Below are 26958 nucleotides of genomic sequence, written 5' to 3'. Positions count from 1 at the left end.
TGTTTCCATACTGTACATCTCTATGACTCGACAGTGTAAACAGAAGAAGGATGTACTCAATGATTGGAGAGTCCAGTAGCAGGATTCACAGTCAAATGGTATGGCATAGGTCATTTAAGACTGAGAGAAGGAGATTTTTTTTTCACCCAGAGTGTGGTGTGCTTGTGGAATTCTCTGCCACGGAGATCAATTGATTCCAAAACAGTGCATGTTTTCAAGGAGTTAAGGGAATCAAAAGATAGGGGGATAAAATGGGTGAAGGGTGCTGAGTTGGATGATCAGGCACTATTATATTGATTCGCAGAGCAGGCTTGAGAGACTAAATGGCCTACAAACAAGGCAAGGGAAGCAAACAGGATGAGAAGGTCCTTGGTGTGCATACCTACCGGTCTCTTAAGGTAGCAGGGCAGGTAGATACGGTGGTTAAGGAGGCATATGGAACACTTGCCTTTGTCAGCAAGTCATAAAGTTAAGAGCAGGGAGGTTATGCTGGAACTGTATAAAATGCTGGTTAGGCCACAGCAAAGAGTATTATGTGCAATTCCAGGATCCATGTTAAAGGAGGGATGTGATTAGCAATGAAGAGGGTGCAGAGTAGATTTACCAGGATATTGCCAGGGCTAGAGAGTTTAGTTATGAAAGAAATTGAACAGTCTGGGACTGTTTATCTTGAAGTAGAGGAGACTGAGGGAGGTCATGATTGAGATGTGCAAAATTATGAGGTATAATCAGAGAAGACAGGAAGGAACTTTAACCTTGATGAAGGGATCAATGACGGGGTGGGGGGGGGGGGGTGGGGTGTATAGATTTGGGGGTGTATGGGGGGGTGTAAGGGGCACAGGTTTTAGAGGGATTCCTTTCCCCCCACTCAGAGGGTGGTGGCAATCTAGAACTCGCTGCTTGTAAGGGTGATAGAGACAGAAATACTCAGAACATTCAAAAGTATTTAGATGTACACTTGAAATGCCAAGGCAGACAAGGTTGTAAACCAAGTGCTGCAAAATGGAATTAAAATAGTTGGGAGACCGATTTTGCCTGGCACAGACCTGATGTGCCTTTTTCCTTCTCTTATTTTCAACGTTTTTATTGTATGTTTCTAACTTTCTGAAATACAAGGCAACAAATATTCATGTTCAAACTTTGCTTGTTCAAAAACAAGTGACAAATTGGACTACAAAATGTACACAGAAGTTGAGGTCTGAATTTTAAATGCTTTCCAGAGGGTGAGCTAACAGTCTTGGTTGCATCATCTGAGAATTGTACTAGCCTACACGTCTTCATGACCATTTAACAAACTGAAAAGTCATCAGTGAAGAACGTCCAACCTCCAAAAGAAATCAATAACATGGAATATATTTTACTTCGCTCAATGACTGCATATTCAGTTACGGTGATCACTTTACTTACATAAATAAAACGAAATTGCTGGATCAACCAGATGCATTTTCACAAATTCAATCAGTGCTCCAACTGTTGGGGAAAAAAGAAACTCCTTTACAAAACTTGGTCTCAGCACATGTATCATTTGATAGTTTACAGTGTTATAATTCAAATTAATCCGTGATAACGACTTTCATAGAAACCTACACCACAAATGGAGGCCCTTCGGTTTACCAGGTATGCCAGTTCATGAAAGTTGAGCATTGAATCCAAAATTTCCACATTTTGTCTGCAGCTCTGCAAATACCTTTCACAATTTCCCTTTAAAACAACTTCCATTATCTATGCTGATAACGGCATTGCAGATCCTAAAAAACTCAAATGAAATAATTCTTAGCAACCATTTGGATCTCATGGTCTCTGGCTACTGACCTACTGCAGAGGGAACAGTTCCTCCCTTAAAACTACAAATCATAAGAACCTCTATTAGGTCAATCTTCATCATCTTGTCTGATCTTACTCTTTCCATGCCTCCTCTAACTGAATTGCCTCAATGCTGGTAACTTCCTGATCAACTTCCTCTCAAACTTCTTTAAAGTCTTTACATTTTTCTTGAATTGTGGTGCCCCAAATTGTGCACAATACTCCCAACTGAGGCCTAACCAGTGACTTACAGAGCATAATCTCTTTGCTGTCACATCCTGTTCTTGTTTTTCTACATTGTTGGCCTTATGGTCACTATAACATACATTGCAGTCATCACTTAAGCTCATCACTCCACATATAAATAATAAGCAAGCTTTTAATTTTTCAATAATTGCAAAGTAACTTGAACATGTTCTTACACACTTAGAAATGGGCTCAGCCATGGTAAATCAACGCATTCTACTTTTTACTTCAATTATGAGAATTAAGTGCACAGCCTTACTTGTTCATGGTATTTCTTCAATGTATACAATATAGATTTTTAGTAAGTGTGCAAGAGATACAGACAGGTACTAAAATGATATTTATCTGAAAACTTGAATGATTCAACTAAAAAGTTTATTACATATTGGAAGATTAAGACTAAATAGATTTCTATATTAATAAAATTCACTTGCAAAGTACTGTAACCTTTCCAGTTAACAAATCTATTATTCAGAAACACTAGCTGCCTTGAAATGTTTTCAACAGAATCACCTGTTCCCTCACAGTCCCAACTTTATTTTGTTATTGGGAGCAGAAAAATACTACTTGGATAGGTAAATCTATTTCCTGATGAAGGGCTTTTGCCCGAAGTGTCAGTTTTCCTGCTCCTTGGATGCTGCCTGACCTGCTGTGCTTTTCCAGCACAACACTCTCAACTCTAATCTCCAGCATCTGCAGTCCTCACTTTCACTAAAGCAATTTCGATAACTACTTTACAACATTTTATCACTTTCATTTATGTCAGTTCACACATCTAAGATTGGACATTCCAACGTAACCCAGAAAATTCCAAACTATCTTCAAGCCCATTAGTTTGGAATGCGAATGTGAAATCGTTGAAAATTCTTTTTTTTTCCATTTTGGACAAGACAACCACATCATGAGCAGAATGCAGAACGTAACAAAGTCAATCGATTTTTATTTGTGATACATCAGCCTCAATTACGAACTCAATTTGGTGGGATTTCTGGCATCACATTATTTGGCTTTTGGCCTAGCATTCACTTGAGTTGGTGAATCACCTGAAGCACCAATTAAAGTATAAAAGCTTAAATATTGAGTTAACCATCTGAATGACTGACTTAGTAGGTCAGTCAATCAAACATTCACTTTTGACACTCAGGATATAATTGTCTGGTCCTAGAGGCAGCGGACTGGAAAGTGGGAGGTGAATTTATTTAGGTGGGATGTTGGAGGAGCAGAATTTCATTTTTTCTCTCCTTTGCCTGAATTAAGTTCTGGGCGGGAAGCTGCAAGCTCCATCCTCCCTCCCTACTGACAACTGAGACTGTTAAGTGGTCAAATAATGATCACTAGGTCCTCATGTTGCCTGGACTGCAATTATTTCAATTCCAAGTGGGACAAGAAAGAGTTGGCCTGCATTAATCTGCCTGTATAATCATGAGACTGAACCTGGGTGTTTGTGGTGGTGGTGATGGGGACAATGTGCTGGCGCGCGCACGCACGGGTGTGGGCGTTTCTGACATTCCTGCCCCTCACTCCCCACAATCCCTACTGGAGGGATCTCCCCTCAAATAATACTGACCTTTCCTGTGGCGTCAGCTCAGTCTTCATGGCCCAGGACCCAAAATCTGGCAGAAAGCCATCCAGCTCTCTCATCTTTGTAGACTATGGGATTCCCTCCTGCAAACTTTCCTGCTTTTGGACACTATCCAAAACCAGGAGGTTATCAGCCCAGTCTGCTGCTTTTGCTGCATGCAAAAGGGAGTGGTAACAATGGAAAATGATCAATATGTTCCAGTGCAATAAAAGATTTTACCCTATTGTTATAGCAGAGTAAAAACTTTATATCACGTCATTTCTTGGGAATGCAAAAATGGGGAAATGTACTAACTTCTCCAGTTCTCACATTTCAAATGAAATTCACGAAAAAAACCTTGAATTTCCCAACATGAAAAAGATGCTAGTACTGTCCTTATAACCAGGTGAAAAGGGGTGATCAGCTCCCCCTTTAACCCTCACTCTCAGTTATAGAGTCATAGAGATGTACAGCATGGAAACAGACCCTTCGGTCCAAACCGTCCATGCCAACCAGATATCCCAACCCAATCTCGTCACACCTGCCAGCACCCTGCCCATATCCCTCCAAACCCTTCCTAGTCATATACTCATCCAAATGCCTCTTAAATGTTGCAATTGTACCAGCCTCCACCACTTCCTCTGGCAGTTCATTCCATACACGTACCACCCTCTGCATGAAAATGTTGCCCCTCAGGTCTCTTTTATAGTTTTCCCCTCTCACCATAAACCTATGCCCTCTAGTTCTGGACTCCCCGACCCCAGGAAAAGACTTTGTCTATTTATCCTATCCATGCCCCTCATAATTTTGTAAACCTCTATAAAATCACCCCTCAGCCTCCGACACTCCAGGGAAAACAGCCCCAGCCTGTTCAGCCTCTCCCTACAGCATAAATCCAGCAATCCTGGCAACATCCTTGTAAATCTTTTCTGAACCCTTTCAAGTTTCACAACATCTTTCTGAAAGGATGGAGACCATAATTGCACACAATATTCCAACAGTGGCCTAACTAATGTCCTGTACAGCCACAACATGACCACCCAACTCCTGTACTCAATACTCTGACCAATAAAGGAAAACATACCAAACGCCTTCTTCACTATCCTATCTACCTGCGACTCCACTTTCAAGGAGCTATGAACCTGCACTTCAAGGTCTCTTTGTTCAGCAACACTCCCTAGGACCTTACCATCAAGTGTATAAGTCCTGCTAAGATTTGCTTTCCCAAAATGCAGCACCTCATGTTTATCTGAATTAAACTCCATCTGTCACTGCTCAGCTATCATATTTTTGTTAAATCAAAATGCAGTAGCCAAATTACAAGGGCCATATTTCCAGTGAAAGAGGAATTTTATTATGTACGAGTCCTGAAAAAATATTAGAAGTGTAACGGGCGGCACGGTGGTACAGTGGTTAGCACTGCTGCCTCACAGCGCCAGAGACCTGGGTTCAATTCCCGCCTCAGGCGACTGACTGTGTGGAGTTTGCACGTTCTCCCCGTGTCTGCGTGGGTTTCCTCTGGGTGCTCCGGTTTCCTCCCACAGTCCAAAGATGTGCAGGTCAGATGAATTGGCTATGCTAAATTGCCCGTAGTGTTAGGTAAGGGGTAGATGTAGATGTGGGGGTATGGGTGGGTTACGCTTCGGCGGGGCGGTGTGGACCTGTTGGGCCGAAGGGCCTGTTTCCACACTGTAAGTAATCTAATCTAATCTAATCTAATCTAACCAAACACACAAACACAGGTAATATGTTTAAAAGCTAAGTATGAGGAACTGCAGGAAGAATAGGCTACACAGTTGTTTGTAAAAAAAAAGCCCTTAGTCTTGAGGTGTTCAACTTTAAACCTGAGGCCAATTATTTAAATGTTGACTGTTCTACAACAGTGGCAAAGTTTGTACACCGAGTTCTTGCTGAATGGCTATTATTGCAAGTTGCTTTTTCACCAGACATTGACTAATGAGTATGTTTATGTTGCATACTTGCTTGCAGCCTTGCTGCTCTGAATTTTGTAACTTAAAACAGCCATTGATATAGGTCCAGTTATACACTCTGGAGTCCACTACATTGTGCTTCCAAATGAGATTCTCTACAAATAATCATTAATTTCCCAATTTGAGAACTTAACATATGTGAGAGATAAACAAGAAATGTAAATTTCTTCACAATGAATCAAATTGAATGGATTCAGTCTTTAGAAAACATAGTAATTTTAATGCAGCTGGCTTCATTTATTCTCTGTTCCTAACAAATGCTGCCATCTTCCCTGCACTGTGTCACACATGGTGACACTGTGGTGACTTTTTTTCTGCTGAATGATTCAAATGTCTGTGGCATATGTTTAGCTATAATTGTCCGTAATTCAAGAATTGGAATGCTTCCAGGAGATTGACACCACACTGGCCAAGTAGCACAATAATAATGTTAAACAAGGGAAATGCAACAACAGATATTAACTTATTTTGCATACCTTGCTTTTTATGCAAGGGGCTCTCTTAATACCTAGTGATCCTAATTGAGCATGTGTAATTGCTAAGGGTGTTGCTACACCATTCAGGACCAAGTGGTTTTTGGATAAAAGATACTTTAAGTTTTGAGATAATTACTGTACAGGTCTGTTCAGGCCTTTTGGAAGATAACTTTGTTTCTAGATCCATTCAGGTACAATTGAGCCCTGAACAGATCTAAAAGCAAAGTAATTTTCAGCAAAAAAGAAGAATAGCGGGTTTGGGAGCTGAGAGAGCAGAGTATTACAACAGTTACTTGAATGCTACTGCTTTCTCAGAGTTCAATCTCATAATTTCTGCGATCAGGCCCACATGGGATCACAATCCTGGCTTAGAAGATATACAACAAGATTTATGGATTGGAAAATTTAAACCCAGAGCAGTCTTATATAATAAATTCAATAAATTACAAGAGTAGAGAAAGAGATATTTCAAAGTAGCCAATGGTATGTTTAAAAGTGAAATTAAGACATTCTATTTCACACAAAGCCATATCAACATGCAGAATATGGATTTCTAGGAAAGTGGAGGCAAAAATATGAAATTATTTCATGTTGACTTTTTTTGAAAGAAGGGGAGGATGGAGTTAAGATGAGCTGTAATTATGTTGCAATTTCATTTTATAATCATCTCGTAGATTATCATCTAATATTCTGTGTGCTTGTGTAAGATCAACTCATTCTATGCATTAACTTGTTCACTGGTAATCTCAATCTTCAAGTTAAAGTATAAGACACCCTCTGCAGGTCTAATTAGATATGGCTAAGAACCTTTTCGGTTGCCACAACTAATACAAAGTGGTTGTGGACAGTAAAAGTAAAACTCAATTCGGTTAATGAATGAGCAAGTTGATGAAAATCAGACAAACATAACCACCTCAGGGTAACAATATATGCAAGATGAAAATGGAGGTTGGTTAATCAACATTTTATTCAATATTGCCATAGGATTTCATAAATTTGGTTAAGTGTATTCATAATTTTACTAAGATCTGAGATATAGCCTGTAAAGGGCATTATAAATTCACTATTTCTTATCGGACACAAATGCCACATCAAGGTATGAAAATAAACTGGCTTTATTCATTACACTAATATTATTTATCTAGCATAGATTTAATTCAGTGGGTTGGCACTCACTTGCTTTATGTCTATGATACAACCACATGAATATTCCAACTTAAAGATTTTTAATTGGCTGTCAATACTTCTAAAGCAACTTTTCAAAAAATTAATGATAGCTAGGTATTTAAAATTGGTCCATCACCAAAAAGGCATAGGTTTAGAAAAATCAAGCTTTCATAGAATCACAGAACCCCTAAAGAGTTGAAGCAGGCCCATCGAGTCCATACTGACCTTCTGAAGAGCATCCCACCCAGGCCCAGCACCATACTCTGTCCTTATAACCCCACACTTCCCATGGCGAACCCACCTAGTCTGCACATCCCTGGATACTATGGGCAATTCAGCATGGCCAATCCACCTAGCTTTCAGCAGCAACATAAGAAAAAGAAGTAGGACAAACAGAACTGGTAAATGACACTAAGTGATTATACTAGGACTTTAGGGATTATTATCATAGCAATGAGATTACATCTGGTGTTTAACGATTTGTGGCATATTTGTGAACATATATTATTGCTGCAACATGGATGAAAATTTAAGCTCTGGTCGGCATGTAAAAAACAGGAGTTTCCCTGGACCTGCTGAAAGATTAAAAGTAACGTGATTTACAGGGCATCACTTGTTTATACAACTTGTACTAAGAATTTTAGATATCACCCCACCACGTTTGGAATGAAGCTTCGCAATTCAAAATGTTGTTATATTGTTTATTACCTCCCCTGTGGTTCGGGATCAAGCAATTCACTTTATGTGAATTTGAACAAAGATTTAATTCTAAGATTCCTTCCAAGTTGCCACATGGTTGAATTGGCAGTCTCTCTGACTGGGACAGACTGACTTAATTCGAGCTGAGACCAAGTAGTGAAGGTCTCGGGCCTATTATTTGCTTGCATTGTCAGGTCTTACAGAGTGAAGAATGAATGTCTGTATTCAGATTGAGGTGAATCTGAATCTGCTAATGAGAGATATGTGGTATCTTGAGCAAGGCACACATTTTTATCATGATACTGATACAGTTCGGAATTTTCAGGTATGAAATGAAAGAAAGCAAATATAAAACTCCCCTTCTATGTTTGGCCAGGAGTCTGCTCTTCACTGTATTTCCTTAAAAAACAGTAAACATACAGAAAATTCACCTGTTTCAAGGGGTCTGAAGAAACCTTGCAAGACATATCTGTCAGGAAACTGCACTCTTAGAACAACCTATTTAGTCAAACAAAACAAGTAAAATTAAGTTAGAATTGTTTATTTGGAAGTTACATGAAAAGCATATTTGAATAACTCTGGAATACTTCTTTATAATACTGATATACTTCCTTATGTTGCTTAAATAGAAGTATATAGCAAATGGCTATTAAAAAAATTACTACTCTATTGTCACCTTTAACACACAAGAAACTAAAACAGTTCAGTTCCAACAATCTGTTCAAATAAACTAATCAAGATGTGATTCCATAACTTTCAAATAGGAAGGACCTCAATTAACTCCCTTGGCCTGATTGTTCTGAACCACAATGGCAAAGAAGCAGCTCAAAGTTGCACAATACTTCAAACAAGAGATAAGTTGAAGCCAGTGCAACATCTGTACATATTTTTGACACGAAATAATCCTGTCTAAATTGTGCCTTTCAAGCCATCAAATATGGCTGCAGAATATTATTGCATGAGAAAGAAAAAGCAAATGAAAGCAAATTCTTTAGTTGTAGATGAAAACAAAGAAATTAGTAAACATGTGTGCCTGCCTATTTTTATGTTTGGATTGAGTTTTGGGAAAATATTTGAGAAGCAACAGAAAATATTGCAAGGGTTAAATCAATACTGCAGATGAGTTGTTCAGGTACTTAAGATAAACCAGAGACTTCTCTCTTCCCTCTGCACATTGATGACTTAAATTATGCACGCATATATACATATGCATACTTAACCATACACAAGCAATTCTTTGTGCAACATTTATTTCAAATGTCCCTGCAAAGTGTTTTAAATTAAAATTACAATATCCAATTTTATTTTGTTAGCTTGCATTGACATCACTTTTTAAGTCTCTTTCAACTTCATTTTAAAATCTTTGCCTGAAATGAATTTGTTGAACAAGAGTGTTTTACAACACACATTTTTCCCTTAAAATCAAAGACGATTGATGAATAAGATTTGTATCTGTCTTTAAAATGAAATAGTCAACAGAGGACTTCAAGCAAGTGAAGAAAGGTACAAAATACTGCAATCGATATCATCAATTCCAAAGAATTTCATGGCAAAGTTTCCACATCACATCAAGCAGATTAGACCTAAATGATCCATATTTATTCTTATAAACAACAGTTCAATTTTTAATCAGATATTTGGTGTAGCATCTTCTTAAATTTCAATACCTTATGTAGCCAGAGTATACACAATTCATCTATTTGGCAAAATGCAAGTGATTATTTTGATCACTAATATCACAATTCAGCTCTAGCAAGAACACAATTTAAATACAAGACAGTGATCTTCTTTCAAGAAAAATGTCAGCTATGTCTAATAGAGGTGGTCAATGTAAGAAAAATAACAAACCCTTATGAGTGCTTGAAAGTGATGAGACAGAGGAGAATGGGACTACTCAGAGTTGAAGGGATTTAGTTGGGTTTGGAAATGAAAAAATGCCAGATACCTAAGGTGTGAAAGATAATATGACTTCATTTATATTGTTATTGTACAGACGTTTATATTAAACATTTTGCTTCCTTCCTTTAAATTGAGGAGAGAAGAAAATGTGATGGGGGCGACCTAAAGCAAGGTGAAATAGACATTACTAACAATAAATTTTTAACTACATATTACATTGGAAAAGGAAATTAGACTGATACTTGAAAAATTATCAGGCCGAGAAGGTACGCATCCCAGAAAGCTCAGGCAGGTTTATTAGTGGAATGATATGAAACTAGAGAAGTTATGACGCCTTGACTATGTCATAATTACATGCTTAAATTGAAGTTTTTTCTTTATAGGGTCTCAAGAATTCCAAAGCAGGGCTTTAAAAACAACAGTCTTGTATCACTGGAATGGAGAAAGGTGTAGAACATTGTTTCTACTGGTTGACAAACTACATACATACGCATAATGGTTAGACGATTGAAAAGGGAGAAATAATGTTTCACATGGGAGGGTTGTGAGAATACTAATAACTTTAACACAAACAATATTGTACCAAATCTCTCAATTTAAAAAATTAACTCAATTCATGAAAGTTAATCAATGATGCATGAGTTTACTGCTTTTCAGGAAATGGGACTTTGACTAACCTTTGGATAGCGCTCGGTCTTTTCTTTCATGTAAATTTCTCTCATCGATTTTGTCATCAACGGAGCCTCTTCAAGACGTCGCCTGAAAGAAAGTGCTTACTAAAAATTTAGCAAATTTTCTTTCCTCACATCCTAATCCTGATAGACCATAAGACAAAAAGTCACAGGAGCAGAAATCAGGCCATTCAGCCTATCAAGACTACTCCACCATTCGATCTTGGCTGCTGTTTCTCAACACCATTTACCTGCTTTCACCCCATAGCCCTTGATCTCCTTCCTAATCAAGGACATATCTCTGTCTTATAAACACTCAATGACCTGACCGCCACAGCCTTCTGCAACAAGACATTCATCCTTACCTTAGATCTAAAGGGTCGTCCCTTCATGCTGAGACTGTGGCCTTGGGTCCTAGTTTGGTGCGCTGACCTCTACACTGCTGAAGCCAGACGTCAACTCATGGACATCTCCTCCTACTGCCCCCTCGAATATGACTTCACCTCTCAGACCATTCACAACCTCATCACCTCAGGGGATCTCCCAACCACAGCCTCCATAGCAACATATGCCTTAGCATTGCAACTACATATCTAAATACTTCTTTACATATTAAATTCTTAAATATTGTGTGGGTTTCTGCCTCTAACCTTTCTTATAGACAGTGAATTCCACAGTCCCACCACCTTTTGGGTGAAAATATGTTTTCTACATTCCCTCTAAACTACCGACCCTTAAATTAAATCTCTGTCCTGGGTAACTGATCTCTCCAAGGGGAAATGTTCCTTTTTGTTTACTTTAGGTGCAGGGAGCAATAAATAAAGTTGTTCTCAGGTTTATTAATAGTCGTATAGAATACAAAAGCAAGAAAGTGACACCAAATTTGTACAAGATACCTGCTAGACCTCAGCTGCAATATTATGTACAGTTGTGGGTGCCACATTACAGAGAAGATGCAAATGCATTGGATTGTGTGGAAGTTATTTACTCGTGTGGTTTGAGGTATGTGTAACTTCAATTGAGAAAATATTGAAGTAATTGGGACTTTCCTCTCTGGACAGAAGGCAGCTTCTCGGCGATCTAATTAAGGTTATCAAAGTCACAAATGGGCTAGAAAGAGTAGATAAGGTGTGGCTGTTTCCATTTGTCAAAGCAACAGAAACAAGGAAGCATAGATTATGCACTGTCTATAAATGTGGTGGAGGCAGGTTCAATGGAGACATTCATGAGGGTTTTGGATGATTTTGTTTGGATAGTAATGGCGTGTAGGGATATGGAGGAAAAGGCGGGAGACTGGCACTAGATAACACAGCTGGACTAGATAGTAGAGCTGGGTAGACACAATGGATTGAATGGCCTCCTTCTGCAACACAAACATTCAGTCATTCAACTCTCCCATCTTTTTATTCTGAAAGTCTTGCGTGGTTGAGTGAGACAAACTTAATGTTCGGTACTAAGAAGGACCAAAATGAAGGAGGAAGTTTTTGAAATGAACAGCACTCTTCACACTTCTTATAGTCAAAGTAAAGCAATCCAAGACCTTAACGTAACTATCACAACATAAATTTGCTCCCTTCAATTTCATCCATATATGAGAAGCGGCAGTAAAATAGGCGAACCAATTTTACTAGAATGTTTAGTTTTCCAAATCTTTGTAATATTAGAAAACTGAATGTTAAGAATAAATAAAATAAATCAGGTAACAACTTTTGTTCATCAATTGATTAAATTGCTCATACTAAAAAATCATGTACAAATCCAATAAGCATTCTAATAAAAAGTTAGTATGTACCACACATAATTACTATCTTCTGGTGCTACTATGCAATAAATATCCAGGAGAATTACAGTATGTAAATCATAAAGCTGCATTTCCTCTAAAATATGGTTAAAGATAAAAAAAACTGCAGATGCTGGAATCCAAAGTAGACAGGCAGGGGGGAGGAAGAACACAGCAAGCCAGGCAGCATCAGGAGGTAGAGAAGTCTACATTTCTGGTGTAACCCTTCTTCCTGCCAGAGGGTGGGTATAGTGGAAGCTGGAGCTCCCGCTACACCCACCACCCAGTGCTGAAAGGTTACACCCAAAACATCAACTTTCCTCTAAATTATGGCTTCCTTCCTATTTATCCTGCTCATATTGCACATCAACAGAGAATGGAGATCCCCTAATGTATAATAAGTGCAAAGTGATACTTGTAACTTCATTAGCCTGGCTGGGATAGTGTCTAATCTTGGGGAAAACATGCAATGTTAACACTAAATAGTGGACTGAGACTTGAGGCCAGCCTGGACATTGTTTATGTTATCCACATGTTGCAAATAAAATATCCTCTCTTGACAAGCCTAATACGTTTCACTGGCACACACAGGCGATTGATTTCAACACTCTGAGGTAGTAAATGAACAATCCCACTGTTCTGTCTCCAGTGAGGAAAGTACCTGACAAAAACTAGTAGAGTCAAAGCCAGAAGTTGATACTGTTGAGTTCCACAGTGTTGTACACTCGATAACTACGAATTAGATCAAGAGATACTTGTACAGTTGCTTTCCTTTAATAATACTGTGATAATGTACAGCAAAAGCAAACACTTAGATTACCTTTCACTTTTCAGTTGAGCAAAACGTTTTCTAACATCATCTATGGTAACTTCAAAGAATTCATCAGGAAGTTCCTCAAAACCACTTGATTCTTGAACAGGATTCTTCCCATCCAAATGGTAAACAAGTGGCTCTCTGTCAACGGGCTTGAATAGAAAACAAATCAAATTGTATTCACATGAACAGTTTTATGCCACCAAATTCTTAGCAATAATGATACTGGGAGCAACATAGCTTGCCTCAACTCTCTTGGGATAAACACAGGGAGAACACTTTGAAAAGTTTATTCTGAGTGAATAAAAATATCCACAATGATTAAGCTGACTGTGTTGTCATCAGAGTCAAATAACCTGCCAAATATCTTCCATTAACCCAAATTTTTCTGCTCAAACTGGTCATCCTATGCATATGGTATCCTATACTAAGTACATTTCAAGGGTTCATATATGCTCAAAGAAATTGGCTGTATACAGGAAAAATAAACTACGATGGTACACTGACCACCAACATTTACTTCCCAGGTTTTTACTTGAACAAATGTCACAAACTCAGTTGCCATCCTTAGTTTGGTAGCAATTTTATGTTGAAGAGCCCAACTCCAGAGTACACAAGCTCGGTTGATGCTTTAATGCAGTAGTGTGTGCGTGTGTTGGAAGTACTGTCAATCCAACCTGACATTGAACTGATATCCTGTTTGCCCTTGGATGGAATCCAGAGATCCTATAGCACTATTGTGAGGAGGAACAGGGGAATTCTTCCAGTGTCCAGTCCATTAGCTACCCCCCCAATAATCAATAAAAGCAGACCATCTGGTCATCATTGTGTTGCTGTTTATTCAAACTTGCACTGTGAAAGTTGCCCATTGTGTTTCCTACATTGCATTATGGCAAAGACAATTCAGGTAGTTCTCGATTAATCTGTGTTTGAGTGAAGTATAGAAGTCATCCACAGCAATTAGATTGACTAAAATTCTAAAAGAGTCAATCACTTCAGCAATAACTTAGAGATTGTTCAAAGATCAGAATAGGCCTAAATGACAGGATCTGTTTTCATTGGAAATTTGTTACCCCCCCTTTTCTTCCTTAAGTGAATTTCCCCCCAAACCTGAAATCTTGTCATGTATTCTTGTTTGTTCCTCTAACACGTCACTGAGGTTTACACTACTTCATCAGTTCTTCACACTTTTATTCTGCCTCCCTCTCTCTCGATCTTTAGCTTCAGATATTTAGACAATGGCTCAGAAATATCATGTTTCTTTTGTGTTGTGCTGATATAATTTCTTGCATATGATCGTTTTCCAATCTCAATTTCAGCAGTTTATTCGCCATCAATTTATTTTCCTGACAACGTGGTACTGTTTTTCCTCATCCACCTTTCAGTTGGATTTCACAACCTGCATTCTGAAATGGCCTTGCAAGCTCTTGTATTATTATTATTCAGTTCTAAGGAAGTGCGCATGATTGAAATGCTATGCGCCTGCTTCATCCACGGATGCCTCATCTATGTGCTTCTAGAAGTTACTTTACTTTTGTTTCAGAATTCAATAACTGCATTATTTTACTCTTTTTCTAACTCTCCAAATTACCCCATTTATATCCCTTGTTAAAAAAAGGATTCTTCAGGCAGAAAATTTAATTGGAACAAGATTTTCATTGCATTTACCACAACAAAGAGAAAAAATGACAGAATATTTAGAAACAAATGTAATCTGATGAATTTGTCAACATTTGACTGTTTTGGGTTTGTGGTATTCTGGTTAAGCACTGGTAGTTTACCCGAATTGCATTTTGTATAATTAACAACTGGATTCTGAAAAAAGTGGGCTCCCCTGGGAACAAACGTCATGTTGGCTTGCCTGCAGTTATCAATCATTTAAACTCACAAAACAAACCTTTGCGGGAACTTACAGAATGGAATGCTGAAAACAATATATCAAAATATCTGTCAATCTTTGTAATAAAACAAATATGGAGAAAACAAGCATGAAAAACAACATTTAGACAGATGTTTAACTACCAAGGGAATCAAAGGCTATTGAGAGTAGGCAGGAAAGTAGAGTGATGGCCACTAACAGATCAGCCATGATCTTATCAAATGGCAGAACATGAAACCTTTAGATATATCCAGGGGAGGCAATGGCCAAGTATTTTCTTTTGCTGGACATTTAATCCAGAGACCCAGGTTCAAATCCTGTCATGGTAAATGGTGGAATTTGAATCCAATAAAAATTTGGAATTAAGAGTCCAGTGACAACCATAACTCCATTGTCAACTGTTGGGGGAAAAAAAACAACTGGCTCACTAATGTCTTTTGAGGAAGGAAACTACCATCCTTACCTGGTCTGGCCTGCATGTGATTCCAGACCCACAACAACTTAATTGACTCTTAATTGCCCTCTGAACAATTAGGGATTGCCAATAAATGCTGGCCTAGCCAGCAACACCCTCATCCCATTAATGGGTTAAAAAAAAATAACGCCAACAATTTCTATGAATTCATTTATTACACTGAATTCCTGTTGAAACAGAAACTCCAAACAACAAGAATTCTATCTTTATCAAAGGGCTCAAGGGGCCAAATGGCTGACTTCTGTCCCAAATTCTTAAGTTGTGTGTATACCCATATGTTACTGAGCAGAAAGGACCCACATTCATAGTACTCTGTTCTTAGAAAGCTACGATAGTAGAGAATTATTCTGTAACACCACCATTCTTTTTGCAGAAAGCATTGGTCCATATAGTAGTGCACCCAAACATTCAAAATTAAAATAACATTCAGGGAGGCAAACGTTGTTGACAATACCAGTATTTATTTCCCAACTGAATGGTCCTTGAAAAAGTAGTAACAAATCACCTCATCAAATACAACTGAGAAATTTACAAAGCCATTTCAAAGGGCAATCAAAAGGGCATACTCTGGGTTTGGATTGACAAGCGTACGTCAAGTCTACGGACGAATGGCATAATTAACTCAGATCCCGACAAACGAGATGATAAACACCATGTAACCATACCTCCAATACTGGCACCAAAGTAAATGGACAAATAGGATGTGTGATGTTTTGAACGATAGAAGTGTTATAATAAAGATGTTTAAAGAATTCAAAATAGAAAATTTATATCTAGTTTTCATTAGTCCTGATAAAGATGGCATTCTTGTTTTTTGGAGTTCCTATTCTGAGCAATCAATGAATTCAGTGCAATAAATGAATTTACAGAAGCTGTTGGGGAGTTCCCACATATTTAAAGGTTTCATAGCAAGGCTTACGTACTTATGAAATCAATTGTCAAAGAGGCACAGTAAAGCCTGGATTGATGAAATTGTCTTATTATGCAAGACCACAAACAATTCAACTGAACGATGATTCCAATTCATTGTATGAGATGTGACCATTCAATAAAGTAACTGTAAGGTCAAAAGAACAGCTTTCGTGGATATTCTTAAATATCATAAAGCTGATGGTGGGTAGATATATTTTATTCTTAGTTTTAAAGCATGCATATTAATTCGTATAGGCGTACTCTGGTCCTGTTATATTAATATGCATAAGTGCAGTTCAATCCAATTCCATTCCAACCAATCATCAATTACTTTTATCCATCCACTAAAGTGTTTTAAATGACCATAATTTTATTAAACAATGAACAAAAGCTATTCAATATAAAACTGTATAGTATGCCTGGTTACATTTTGATTTGTCAAGCCTTTCTAAAAACATACTTTTCAAAGTTTATTGCTGGGATGTTTTTGTGGTGTTACATCATCTGTAAGTCAATGGCAACAAATGTACCTCCAATGGTCCTTTTGATGATATCAGTAATGCAGAATCCTGGACCACAGAACAGTTATGTGGTGCTAAGTGGACATTTTCAGCTCTGAATCCAAGGATTTTAAATGATCATATCCTCTGACAGCACCTTCCAAATCCACAACCTCTACCACCTTGAAGGACCAGGGCAGCAGACGCGAGGGAACTGCAATATCTGCAAGTACTCCTTCAAACCACACATCATCCTTAATTGGTACTACATCACTGCTCCTTCACTGTCATTAAGTCAAAATCCTGAAGCTCCATTCCTAATAACACTGCAAGCTTCCCTACATCCCAAGGACTTTTTTTACAAGGTTTGTAGCTCAGGTTGAGGTTTAGGGTGCAGGTTTGCTCACTGAGCTGTAGGTTTGATATCCAGACGTTTCATTACCTGGCTAGGTAACATCATCAGTGGCGACCTCCAAGTGAAGGGAAGCTGTTGTCACCTGCTTTCTATTTATATCTTTCTCCTGGATGGGGTTCCTGGGGTTTGTGGTGATGTCATTTCCTGTTCGTTTTCTGAGGGGTTGATAGATGGCATCTAGATCTGTGTGTTTGTTTATGGCATTGTGGTTGGAGTGCCAGGCCTCTAGGAATTCTCTGGCATGTCTTTGCTTAGCCTGTCCCAGGATAGATGTGTTGTCCCCGTCGAAATGGTGATTTTTTTTCATCCGTATGTAGGGCTACGAGGGAGAGAGGGTCGTGTCTTTTTGTGGCTAGCTGGTGTTCGTGTATCCTGGTGGCTAACCTTCTTCCTGTTTGTCCTACGTAGTGTTTGTGGCAGTCCTTGCATGGAATTTTGTAGATGACATTGGTTTTGTCCATGGGTTGTACTGGGTCTTTTAAGTTTGTTAGTTTTTGTTTCAGAGAGTGTTGGTGGGTTTGTGTGCTACTAGGACTCCGAAGGGTCTTCGTAGTCTGACTGTCATTTCTGAAACTTCTTTGATATATGGTAAGGTGGTCAGGGTTTCTGGCTGTGTTTGGTCTGCTTGCTGTGGTTTGTTCTTGAGGAAGCTGCGCACTGTATTTTTTGAGTATCCGTTCTTCTTGAATACATTGTATAGGTGGTTCTCCTCTGTTTTCCGAAGTTCATCTGTGCTGCAGTGTGAGGTGGCTCGTTGGAAAAAGACACGACCCTCTCTCCCTCGTAGCCCTACACATGGATGAAAAAAACCACCATTTCGACTGGAACAACAATCTATCCTGGGAGAGGCCAATCAAAGACATGCCAGAAAATTTCTAGAGGCCTGGCACTCCAACCACAACGCCATAAACAAACACATCGATCTACAGGCCATCTATCAACCCCTCAGAAAACGAACAGGAAATGACATCACCACAAACCCCAGGAACCCCATCCAGGAGAAAGATATAAATAGAAAGCAGGAGACAACAGCTTCACTTCACTTGGAGGTCACCACTGATGATGTTACCTAGCCAGGTAATGAAACGTCTGGATATCAAACCTACAGCTCAGCGAGCAAACCTACACCTTAAATTCCAAGGACTGTAGTAGTTCACCATCATCTGCTTGAGGACAATTATGAATGAGAAATAAATACTATTCGAGCTGGTGACAGTCATGTCTCCAGAACAAATAAAAATAATGGTCGGAAGCAAGCACCCACTACCACTCCCACCTCCTGAACTCATTTGAAGCATAATATCAAACTGAAAGGTAACAGAGCTGGGCACATCCCTACCAAAGCTTAAGCAAACAAAACTCAACTAGTTTGGATCTCCCAGGAGAAAGTGAGGACTGCAGACACTAGAGATCAGAGTGAAAAAGTGTGGTGTTAGAAAAGCACAGCCAGACAGGCAGCATCCGAGGAGCAGGAGAGTTGATGTTTCTTCATCAGGAATTCCTGATGATCTATGCTCGAAATGTCAACTCTCCTGCTCCTCAGATACTGCCTGACTGGCTATGCTTTATCAGCATAGTTTGGAACTCAGTTTGGAACTCCCCCAGAGTATTCCCACATTTAATACTGATAACTGCCAAATGGATTACCATTTCACTTAATACTTGCGATCAGTGAAGATAGAATGAAAGGTGTTCAAGAGTGATTGAGCAGTATGTACCTTCAAATATTCTTTACTGCTGGATGATTCTAGAGGCTCCAGTTTCAGAGGTTCAGTAGCATCTGAGCTCTACAAAAAAAAAGTTTACAGAATAATTTTCAACATAACGGACATTACCTGGACTGTAACTAGAAATTCAATTTGGAAAGACAAACGAGCTTGGGTGGTGCAACCTCTGGAAAAACGTCACACAGTAGATTATAGTTCAGTTGGTTAAAATCATCTTAATTACAGCCTTGTTTAAAAAAAGAGTAAAGTGTGTCTCCTTACAGCAACTCGCCAAAGAAATCTAAGTCACAAACATTTTTGTACCTCAGAACAAACCAATGGCATCCCTCGCAGAATATCTGGAAACCCACCATACAGTGTAAATACAATTCTTTTGAGAGATAAATGATTACCAGTGCGACTGCAACCACAAGTGTATTAACTCTTCTATTTACAACAATACCTTCACTGAATCTTTGACTGTAAGACAAAGATGCTCGGTGTCAAACACTATTAACATAACATACTCAATGCTATGGATGTACTATTCACAAAGAATCAAAACAGATGATGCAAGGGACTGACTTAGTTGCGGCTAATGTTTCCTGAAATACGGGTAATATGAATTTAGAGGAATATCGTGAGTTGCACCTTCAGCACGGTCAACTCTTAAACCCCACAAGACCACATTCTTCCTTTCTTAACGAAAAGCCTAACCCCTATGAAATTCCAAAAAGAAATTGTATTGTTTGAGTGTGAATATAAGGAATCTTCTAGCAAGTAATACTGCAGATTACAACAGCATATGCAGAAAGTTTGGGGGCACTTCTCTATTAAACAAAGTTCTAACTGTTTTAATTTTCCAGTATTAAATTTGTACCAGAGCAACTTGACATTTTAAAAGATGATTTGATATAAGGCAATGTACACATGAACTTGAGCTCAATGCATCATTTCACCTTACCTTAAAAATAAGGTTTTACAATGGTGTTACAACTTGCTTATCAAAGGCAAGGTGAAAATTAAGTCATTTACATTAAAGAATGCTGGTTCTCCTTTCAGTGATCTAATCAGCTCCATTACCCTGTGTTTTGTATCTGTAGCCCTGCAAGTTTACTTCCTTCAACTGCCTCTTGAAAATCAATGACTGCGCCTTGGTTTCATCATGGACGGTGTGTTCCAACGTCAATAAATCAATTAAGAAACAAAGAACAGAGGAAAGCAACAAAAAGTGAGATATAAAAAAGTTCACCATAATAATCTACTAATTAAATTATTTTACATTTTTCAAATTTATCTGCTTAGAGGCAACAAGTCAATTGTACAACCTGAAGTTATATTGCCATCATGCTACTCACCCATAGAAGTGCTGCACCTCAATTTCATTGTAGCAATATCTTTTTCATGGGGAGTAAGGATTGCAATAAACAATCTACAAATACTCTTACCACCAAAAAAGAACCATCCTTCAATATCCTTCATTTTATTGGGGTGCACATTTGTGTAAGCCTTGAGGTCACAAATCTTACTATCAATCCCATTAAATTTTTATTACTGATTGTAGATTTTGCCATTTAAGGCCAACAAAAAGACTTACCTCTAAGCCCTGTAGACTGTAATCACTCCCTTAAAGAAAATCCCTACATTCCTTCTAGGTGGTGAGTTCTTGGAGGTTTGTTTTTAAAGCATTTTGGAAAAACTCTGATTTCTTCTTGTCTTAACCTGTCTATATTCCTCTACAGACTCTTGGTGTCACCTACATTACTTGGCTTTACCATGTATTTTGGTTTTGTCCAAAAACATGGCAATAATACATTCACTTTCCTCAACCAAGACATTAATGTACGTTGTAAATAACTGTGGCCCCAAAACTGATCCCTGTGGCACTCCACTAGTTACAGTTTTCCATACTGAAATGGCCACTTTATCCTGATTTTCCATCTTCTGTTAGTTAGCCAATCTTCAATCCATGTTAATATAATACCGCCAACACATTCGGTTAATTAAGATATGAACCCAATGTTGTACCTTATTGAATGCCTTTTGGAAATCCAAATACATTACATCTCCTGGTTCCCTTTATGCATCCTTCTCATTACCTCCCCAAAGAATGTTAATAAATTTGTCAAGCATGATTTCCCATTCATCAAGCCATGCTGACTCTGCTTCTAAATTCTTTGCTCTTATACCTTTCATAACAGACTCCATATTTTCCATTGGTTTAATTGCATCTGGGTCTTTGTGCATAGAGGGAGTGCAACTGAGGTTCACCAGACTTCTTATTGAAATGTTGGAATTGCCCTGAGGAGATTGGGTCTGTCTTCTCTAGAGTTTAGAAAAAGTGATCTCATTGAAACTTTAATAATTCCTAAAGGTATTTCCCTGTAGAATGGATGAAGAAAGGATGGCTCAAAGACATTCAAAATAAGTTTTCAAATATTTTGGACTGAAATCAATCATTCGTAGGGAAAACTTCCAGTGGAAAGTGAAACTTTGCCCCTCCTGCATCTCAAAGTTTGATGCTTAAAAACACTCTCATTTCTCTGGGCATTTTTTCTTCATCCCAATATGCAAAGTGTTGAAATAATTTAACCCCTCTATCAGTGGAACTCTGATGAAGCTGGGAGTGGTGACCTCTACTCCTCACACTGCTGGCATATCTGGACTCATAATGGCATCGCTTAATTTAAAAATCCACATCACTATCATGATTGCCTCTCTGGTTGTAGGAAGCAGTTTTGGCAATGAAGTCATTTTGAAGGTAGCTTTTCTTTTGGCTACAGCCCTCTTAAGAAGAGGCCATTAAAAAAACACAATCAGCAATTAAGGATGTTTATCTCTTCAACAGTGTTATATAAATTCAAATTATTTAATCGGAGTCCTATCGAGGATAACAAAATTTCACTGCATCATTGATCAGCCTGGTACACTTGGTTCAACCTGACATCCAGGCTGATCAGCTGTGGTAAAGTCAGGGAGGAGTAAGTTCCTGCTGTGGAAGCTCTCTCCCCATAATTCTAGACCTTTTTATGTCAAAGGGCCAGGTCACCATGCCCAGTCCTAGGTTCTTTCTGGTTTGGTTGTTCAACTGGAGTGTTTAAGTATACAAGCTTCCCATTGGGGTTATAAAATTAAAAGATTCTTCACTTATTTGGCAGGTGAAATCTACAACGAGCAAAATTCCATTTTTAGGCATTAGGAAACTGTTCAAAATCCTCTTAAAAGCTAAAGATGAGATACTGAGCAGTTGCTTTGATACAAACTCTGAATTTGCCCTGGTAGACTAGAAACAGCTACTGAAAAACAGAAATCACTTATGTAGATAAAATGTGCTGAAATTGAATACTAAACATTATTTAGTAATTTCAGGGCACCGAGACAAAATTACTTACCATGTGAAAGGCATAAGCTATGAAATAAAAAGGAGAGTAACAAGATAGCTACAAATTTGGCTTACTAATAGAAAACAGAAAGGAATAGTTAATGGATATTTTCAGGCTGGAGGAAAGTTTGTAGTAGAGCTCCCTCAGGATTAGTATTGGGACCCTTCCTTATCTTGATATATATACATTAATGATCTAAATCATATCATGCATAGGACAATTTCAATTTTTGCAGATGACACAAAACTTGGAAGAACTGTAAATGGTGAGGATGATAGAGTAGATCTCCAAAACAAAGTTGCAGGAATGGGCAAACTAGTAGAAGATGAAGTTCAATAGATAAACTGTGAGGCGATGTATTTGATAGGAAAAGCACTGAAAGATAATATAAAGTGGAAGGTACAATTCTAAAGAAGGTGCAAAAACTGGTACAATCCATGTGGCGAAGGAACTCCAACAGCGATCACAGCAGCACGCTCCAATTGAGAGGCTTGCTCGATTATTTCAGAGAGAAACAAAAACACTCCACATGCTGGAATTCAAGGTAGGCAAGAAGGAGGCTGGAAGAACACAACAAGCCAGGCAGCATCAGGAGGTCGAGAAGTCAACATTTCGAGCGTAACCCGTCTTTAGGGCTGGAGGTGGGGGTAAGGGAAGTTGCAGATAAGGGGGGGCATGGAGGAGGGTTTTAGGTGGGGACAGGGGCAGAGTGGTGAGGTAGTGATAGATGAACACAGATAGAGGGTATGGCCTGGTTGGCCGATGGGAGGAATGAATCCAGTTAGTAGCTGGAAGGAAGGGTCGGTCTGAGGAAGGGGGGGAGGGAGCTGGAAAGAGAGCCGGGAGATGTGAAGGGAGGTTATTTGAAATTGGAGAACTCAATGTTGAGTCCTCCAGGCTGAAGGCTGCTCAGGTGGAAGATGATGTGTTGTTCCTCCAATTTACGGTCTGATTCTCTGTCGAAATCGAGGAAGCCAAGGATGGTCATATCGGAGAGGGAATGGGAAGGGGAACTGAAACTGGCGGTGACTGAGAGGTCCTAGAGGGCCTGGCTGAGATGTTTGGTGAAATGTGCCATCAGTTTATGTTTGGTCTCCCCAATGTCGTGAAGACCACACTGGGAGCACCGGATACAGTAAACTAGGTTGGAGGAGAGGCAGGTCAACTTCTGTCTCACCTGGAAGGGCTGGGTGGGGCTCTGGAGGGAGGTGAGGGGCGGTGGTGTTAATAAGTAACCACACTGCTGTGGTCTGTAATCAAGTATGTCAAACTTGTATCTATCTCCCAAGAGGATGGTCTGAAGGCTCTGCGCTTCTTCCTGAAAAAGAGGACTGAATAGTCTCAGCCACCCTTTCCTTCACCTGGCTGAGCTCATTCTCAAATTGAACAATTTTTTCCTTGAAATGTCTCACTTTCTCCAAGTTAACAGTATGGCTTTAGGTACGTGTGTGGGTTCCAGTTAAGCCTATATTTTTATGATGTGGAACATTCTTTGTTCCAGACTTATTCAAGGCCACACCCACAATATTGCCATGTGGTTGGTGCTGGTGATTTACTTAATTAATTGAATTTAATTATGCCAGCTCCCACAGTGAATTTGAATTCCCATCTCTGGTCATTAGTATGGTCTCGAGATTACTGGGCAAAAGTGAGGACTGCAGATGCTGGAAACCTCCGTAACTACCCTGGTCAGGTCCATGCCCCCCAACAACCCATCCTTCCGTCCTGGCACCCTCCCCTGCCACCGCAGGAATTGCAAAACCTGGCCTACACCTTCTCCCTCACCTTCAAAGTTTCATCTGCACATCCACCAATGTCATTTATTGTATCCGTTGCTCCCGATGCGGTCTCCTCTACACTGGGGAGACTGGACACCTCCTCGCAGAGCACTTCAGGGAACATCTCCAGGACCCCCACACCAATCAACCCCACCACCCCGTGGCCCAACATTTCAACTTCCCCTCCCACTCTGCCAAGGACACGCAGGTCCTGGGCCACCTCCACCACCGCTCCCACACCACCTGACGCCTGGAGGAAGAACGCCTCATCTTCCGCCTCAGAACACTTCAATCCCAGGGCATCAATGTGCACTTCACCAGTTTCCTCATTTCCCCTCCCCCCCACCTTACCCCCAGTTCCAACCTTCCAGCTCAGCTCCATCCCCACCCCCATTCACCTATTGTACTCTTTGCTACCTTCTCCCCAGCCCCACCCCCTCCCATTTATCTCTCCACCCTGGAGGCATCCTGCCTCTATTCCTGATAAAGGACTTTTGCCCAAAACATCAATTTTCCTGCTCCTCTGGTGCTGCTTGACCTGCTGTGCTTTTCCAGCACCACTCTGATCTAATCTCTACCCTCTAGATTACAGTTTGAATAATGTAACCATTATACCACCATCCCAATATGCACCTAGATGATGTCATTAATCTATGAAATGTAGCTACAACTGCATGAAATCACATTCGATTATCTGCTTAAAATTACGCTTACTTGCGTAATTTAACAGGTTCAGCATTTATAGATTAGAGTCACCTGTGTGACAAAGTAATCCGACACTGATGATAGATCTTATTTTACAACGGACTTCTAATTTATTTTATATCTGACCTTTTAATCCACTTCAACATGATGACTGCCATGTTTGTTGTATAGTAAATCACATGCATTGTACATTATAAATTGATTCACTGATCTCAAGATATGCAATATTGACACAGTATGGGTTCAAAGGGTTCAAAGCATAATGCACTAATAAGTGTGAGGTGATGCAAGGGAATACAAATGAATGGTAAAACCCTGGTAAGCACACAATATCAGAGGGACCTTGCTGCATATGTTCATTGCTTATGTTCACCATAATATTTTATTAGCATTTAGATGTTCACTTGGCATGCCAAGGCATACATGTGCTGGACAATGGGATCAGAATAGTCAGGTGCTTGATTTTGATCAGCGCAAAGTCGATAGGTCTTTTACTGTGCTTTAAACCTCTATGACTCCTTAACACAAATTGAATAATTTTCCATGTTAAATATTAAATGCTAACTTCTAAAAAATGTTTTTAAAATGGATGGAGCTATATGCATATATTCAAGTATCAGCTTGTCATATGTTTGTCTTTTAAAGAAAAATTCCAGCTCTGATACGAATGGTCAGATTATTAGATTATATAACAGAAATCCCCTTTTTAACATAAGGAATGTTGAAGACAGGAAGTTTTAAACATGGAGAATGTTAAACTAAAAAGATGAATACTTTAAACTGGAAAAAAATGTTACCCTTAAATAACAGTCTTCTAAATAATGAAGATAGCAGCCCACTTATCCAGGATCTGCTGAAATGTCTGCATCTGGCTGCAGTAGTAGGTTATCGGTCTTTAAGGTGAGAAGTTAACTACGATGCAATTAACAACAAAGTAATCGCCTTCAATTACATTCACCAGGTCATTGACAAAGACAAGAAATATAAAGGGGTCAAGCATGCTTTACTGGGGCACCCTTGCTTAACTACTCAAGAAGGCACTTTCATTTATCATGCACTATGCTTGTGCCCTTTGAGCATGTGGCTTTGAAGTCCGAAATCAATAAATATATGTAATGGCAAAGCCCCCATTTAACTCTTGCCTTCACCCTAAATATGCAAAATATTTTCTTTCAAAAGCAAGAACAGCAAGTCCAGCATTGATTAAAGGCTGATTTTTTAAAAAATGGTTACTTTTAGGTTAATTTTGCAAACAGCTCAATGACTTGCTTACTTCATGAACTGGTACTCTGAAGTGGCTGCATATGTTAAGCATCAAATCTCTTTAATCTCTTCCCATGGCATTTCAACAGCACTCAAATAACTTTTATCTCATTTGCAATACACTTCACTAAACAGTATTGGATATGACCAACTTTATTTTGCTTATTTGCAAACTTTGCTTGGGTCCTTCTGCAATATTGTGCTGACCCATCACTGAATCTCCCTTCTAATCACCCAATTTTGTTTTTATAAAAATGGAATTGAAATAGGTATGAGAATGTCAAGAATGATGGGAAGCCTGCAGATTGAAGGTAACTTCTGACCCAGTAAACTTTTTACTGAAAAAGTTTTAGTGAAGAATGGTAAATGTCACAGAAACAAAGTTTCTTTGCAAATATCTTCATGTCTCCTACACACAGTTGGATGCCACTTAGCCAAACAAGTTGCTAACCAGCTAGGATTTCATCTTTTCAATCAGTATCTCATGCCAGGGAGTGCGTCATGACATGGAATTTCCAAGGTGGGTAATTATATTAGCTAGTGCATAATTGCCACCAACAATGAATAGAAACAAAATGATTAGAGCATAAAAGGAAACCATTCAGCCTGTCGTGTCTGTGCCAGCTCTCTGAAAGAGTAACTCACTTAGTTCCACTCTATGTCTTTTACCCGTAGCCCTATACTTTCTTTCTCTTCAAGCGTCCAACTGATGTTTTAAAAGAACAATTGAATCTGTCTCCACCACACACTGTGGCACTGCATTCCGGATCCTAACCCCTCATTTTGTAATACTTTTTCTCTCATGTCAACATTAAATGAAGGGATTGAAGATATC

General features: G+C 39.1%; 1 protein-coding gene across 4 annotated transcripts in view; it reads right to left on the bottom strand.

The window, feature by feature from the left end:
- The window catches only part of aspscr1 (ASPSCR1 tether for SLC2A4, UBX domain containing), a 337421-nt gene that overhangs the window by 68638 nt on the left and 241825 nt on the right, over positions 1–26958 (bottom strand). For all 4 annotated transcript variants that reach the window (XM_072558780.1, XM_072558778.1, XM_072558776.1 and 1 more), the window contains 5 exons: positions 19007–19075; positions 13114–13259; positions 10520–10601; positions 8375–8441; positions 1408–1470 (listed from right to left, as the gene is read on the bottom strand). In XM_072558780.1, coding sequence (XP_072414881.1) covers positions 1408–1470; positions 8375–8441; positions 10520–10601; positions 13114–13259; positions 19007–19075 — 427 coding nt within the window. The remainder of the gene's footprint in view (positions 1–1407; positions 1471–8374; positions 8442–10519; positions 10602–13113; positions 13260–19006; positions 19076–26958) is intronic.

The sequence above is a fragment of the Chiloscyllium punctatum genome, chromosome 39, assembly GCF_047496795.1.
Source record: "Chiloscyllium punctatum isolate Juve2018m chromosome 39, sChiPun1.3, whole genome shotgun sequence".
NCBI classification, from domain to species: Eukaryota; Metazoa; Chordata; class Chondrichthyes; order Orectolobiformes; family Hemiscylliidae; genus Chiloscyllium; species Chiloscyllium punctatum.
The sequence above is the reverse complement of the archived record's forward strand: the minus strand, read 5'-3'. Positions and strand labels throughout refer to the sequence as shown.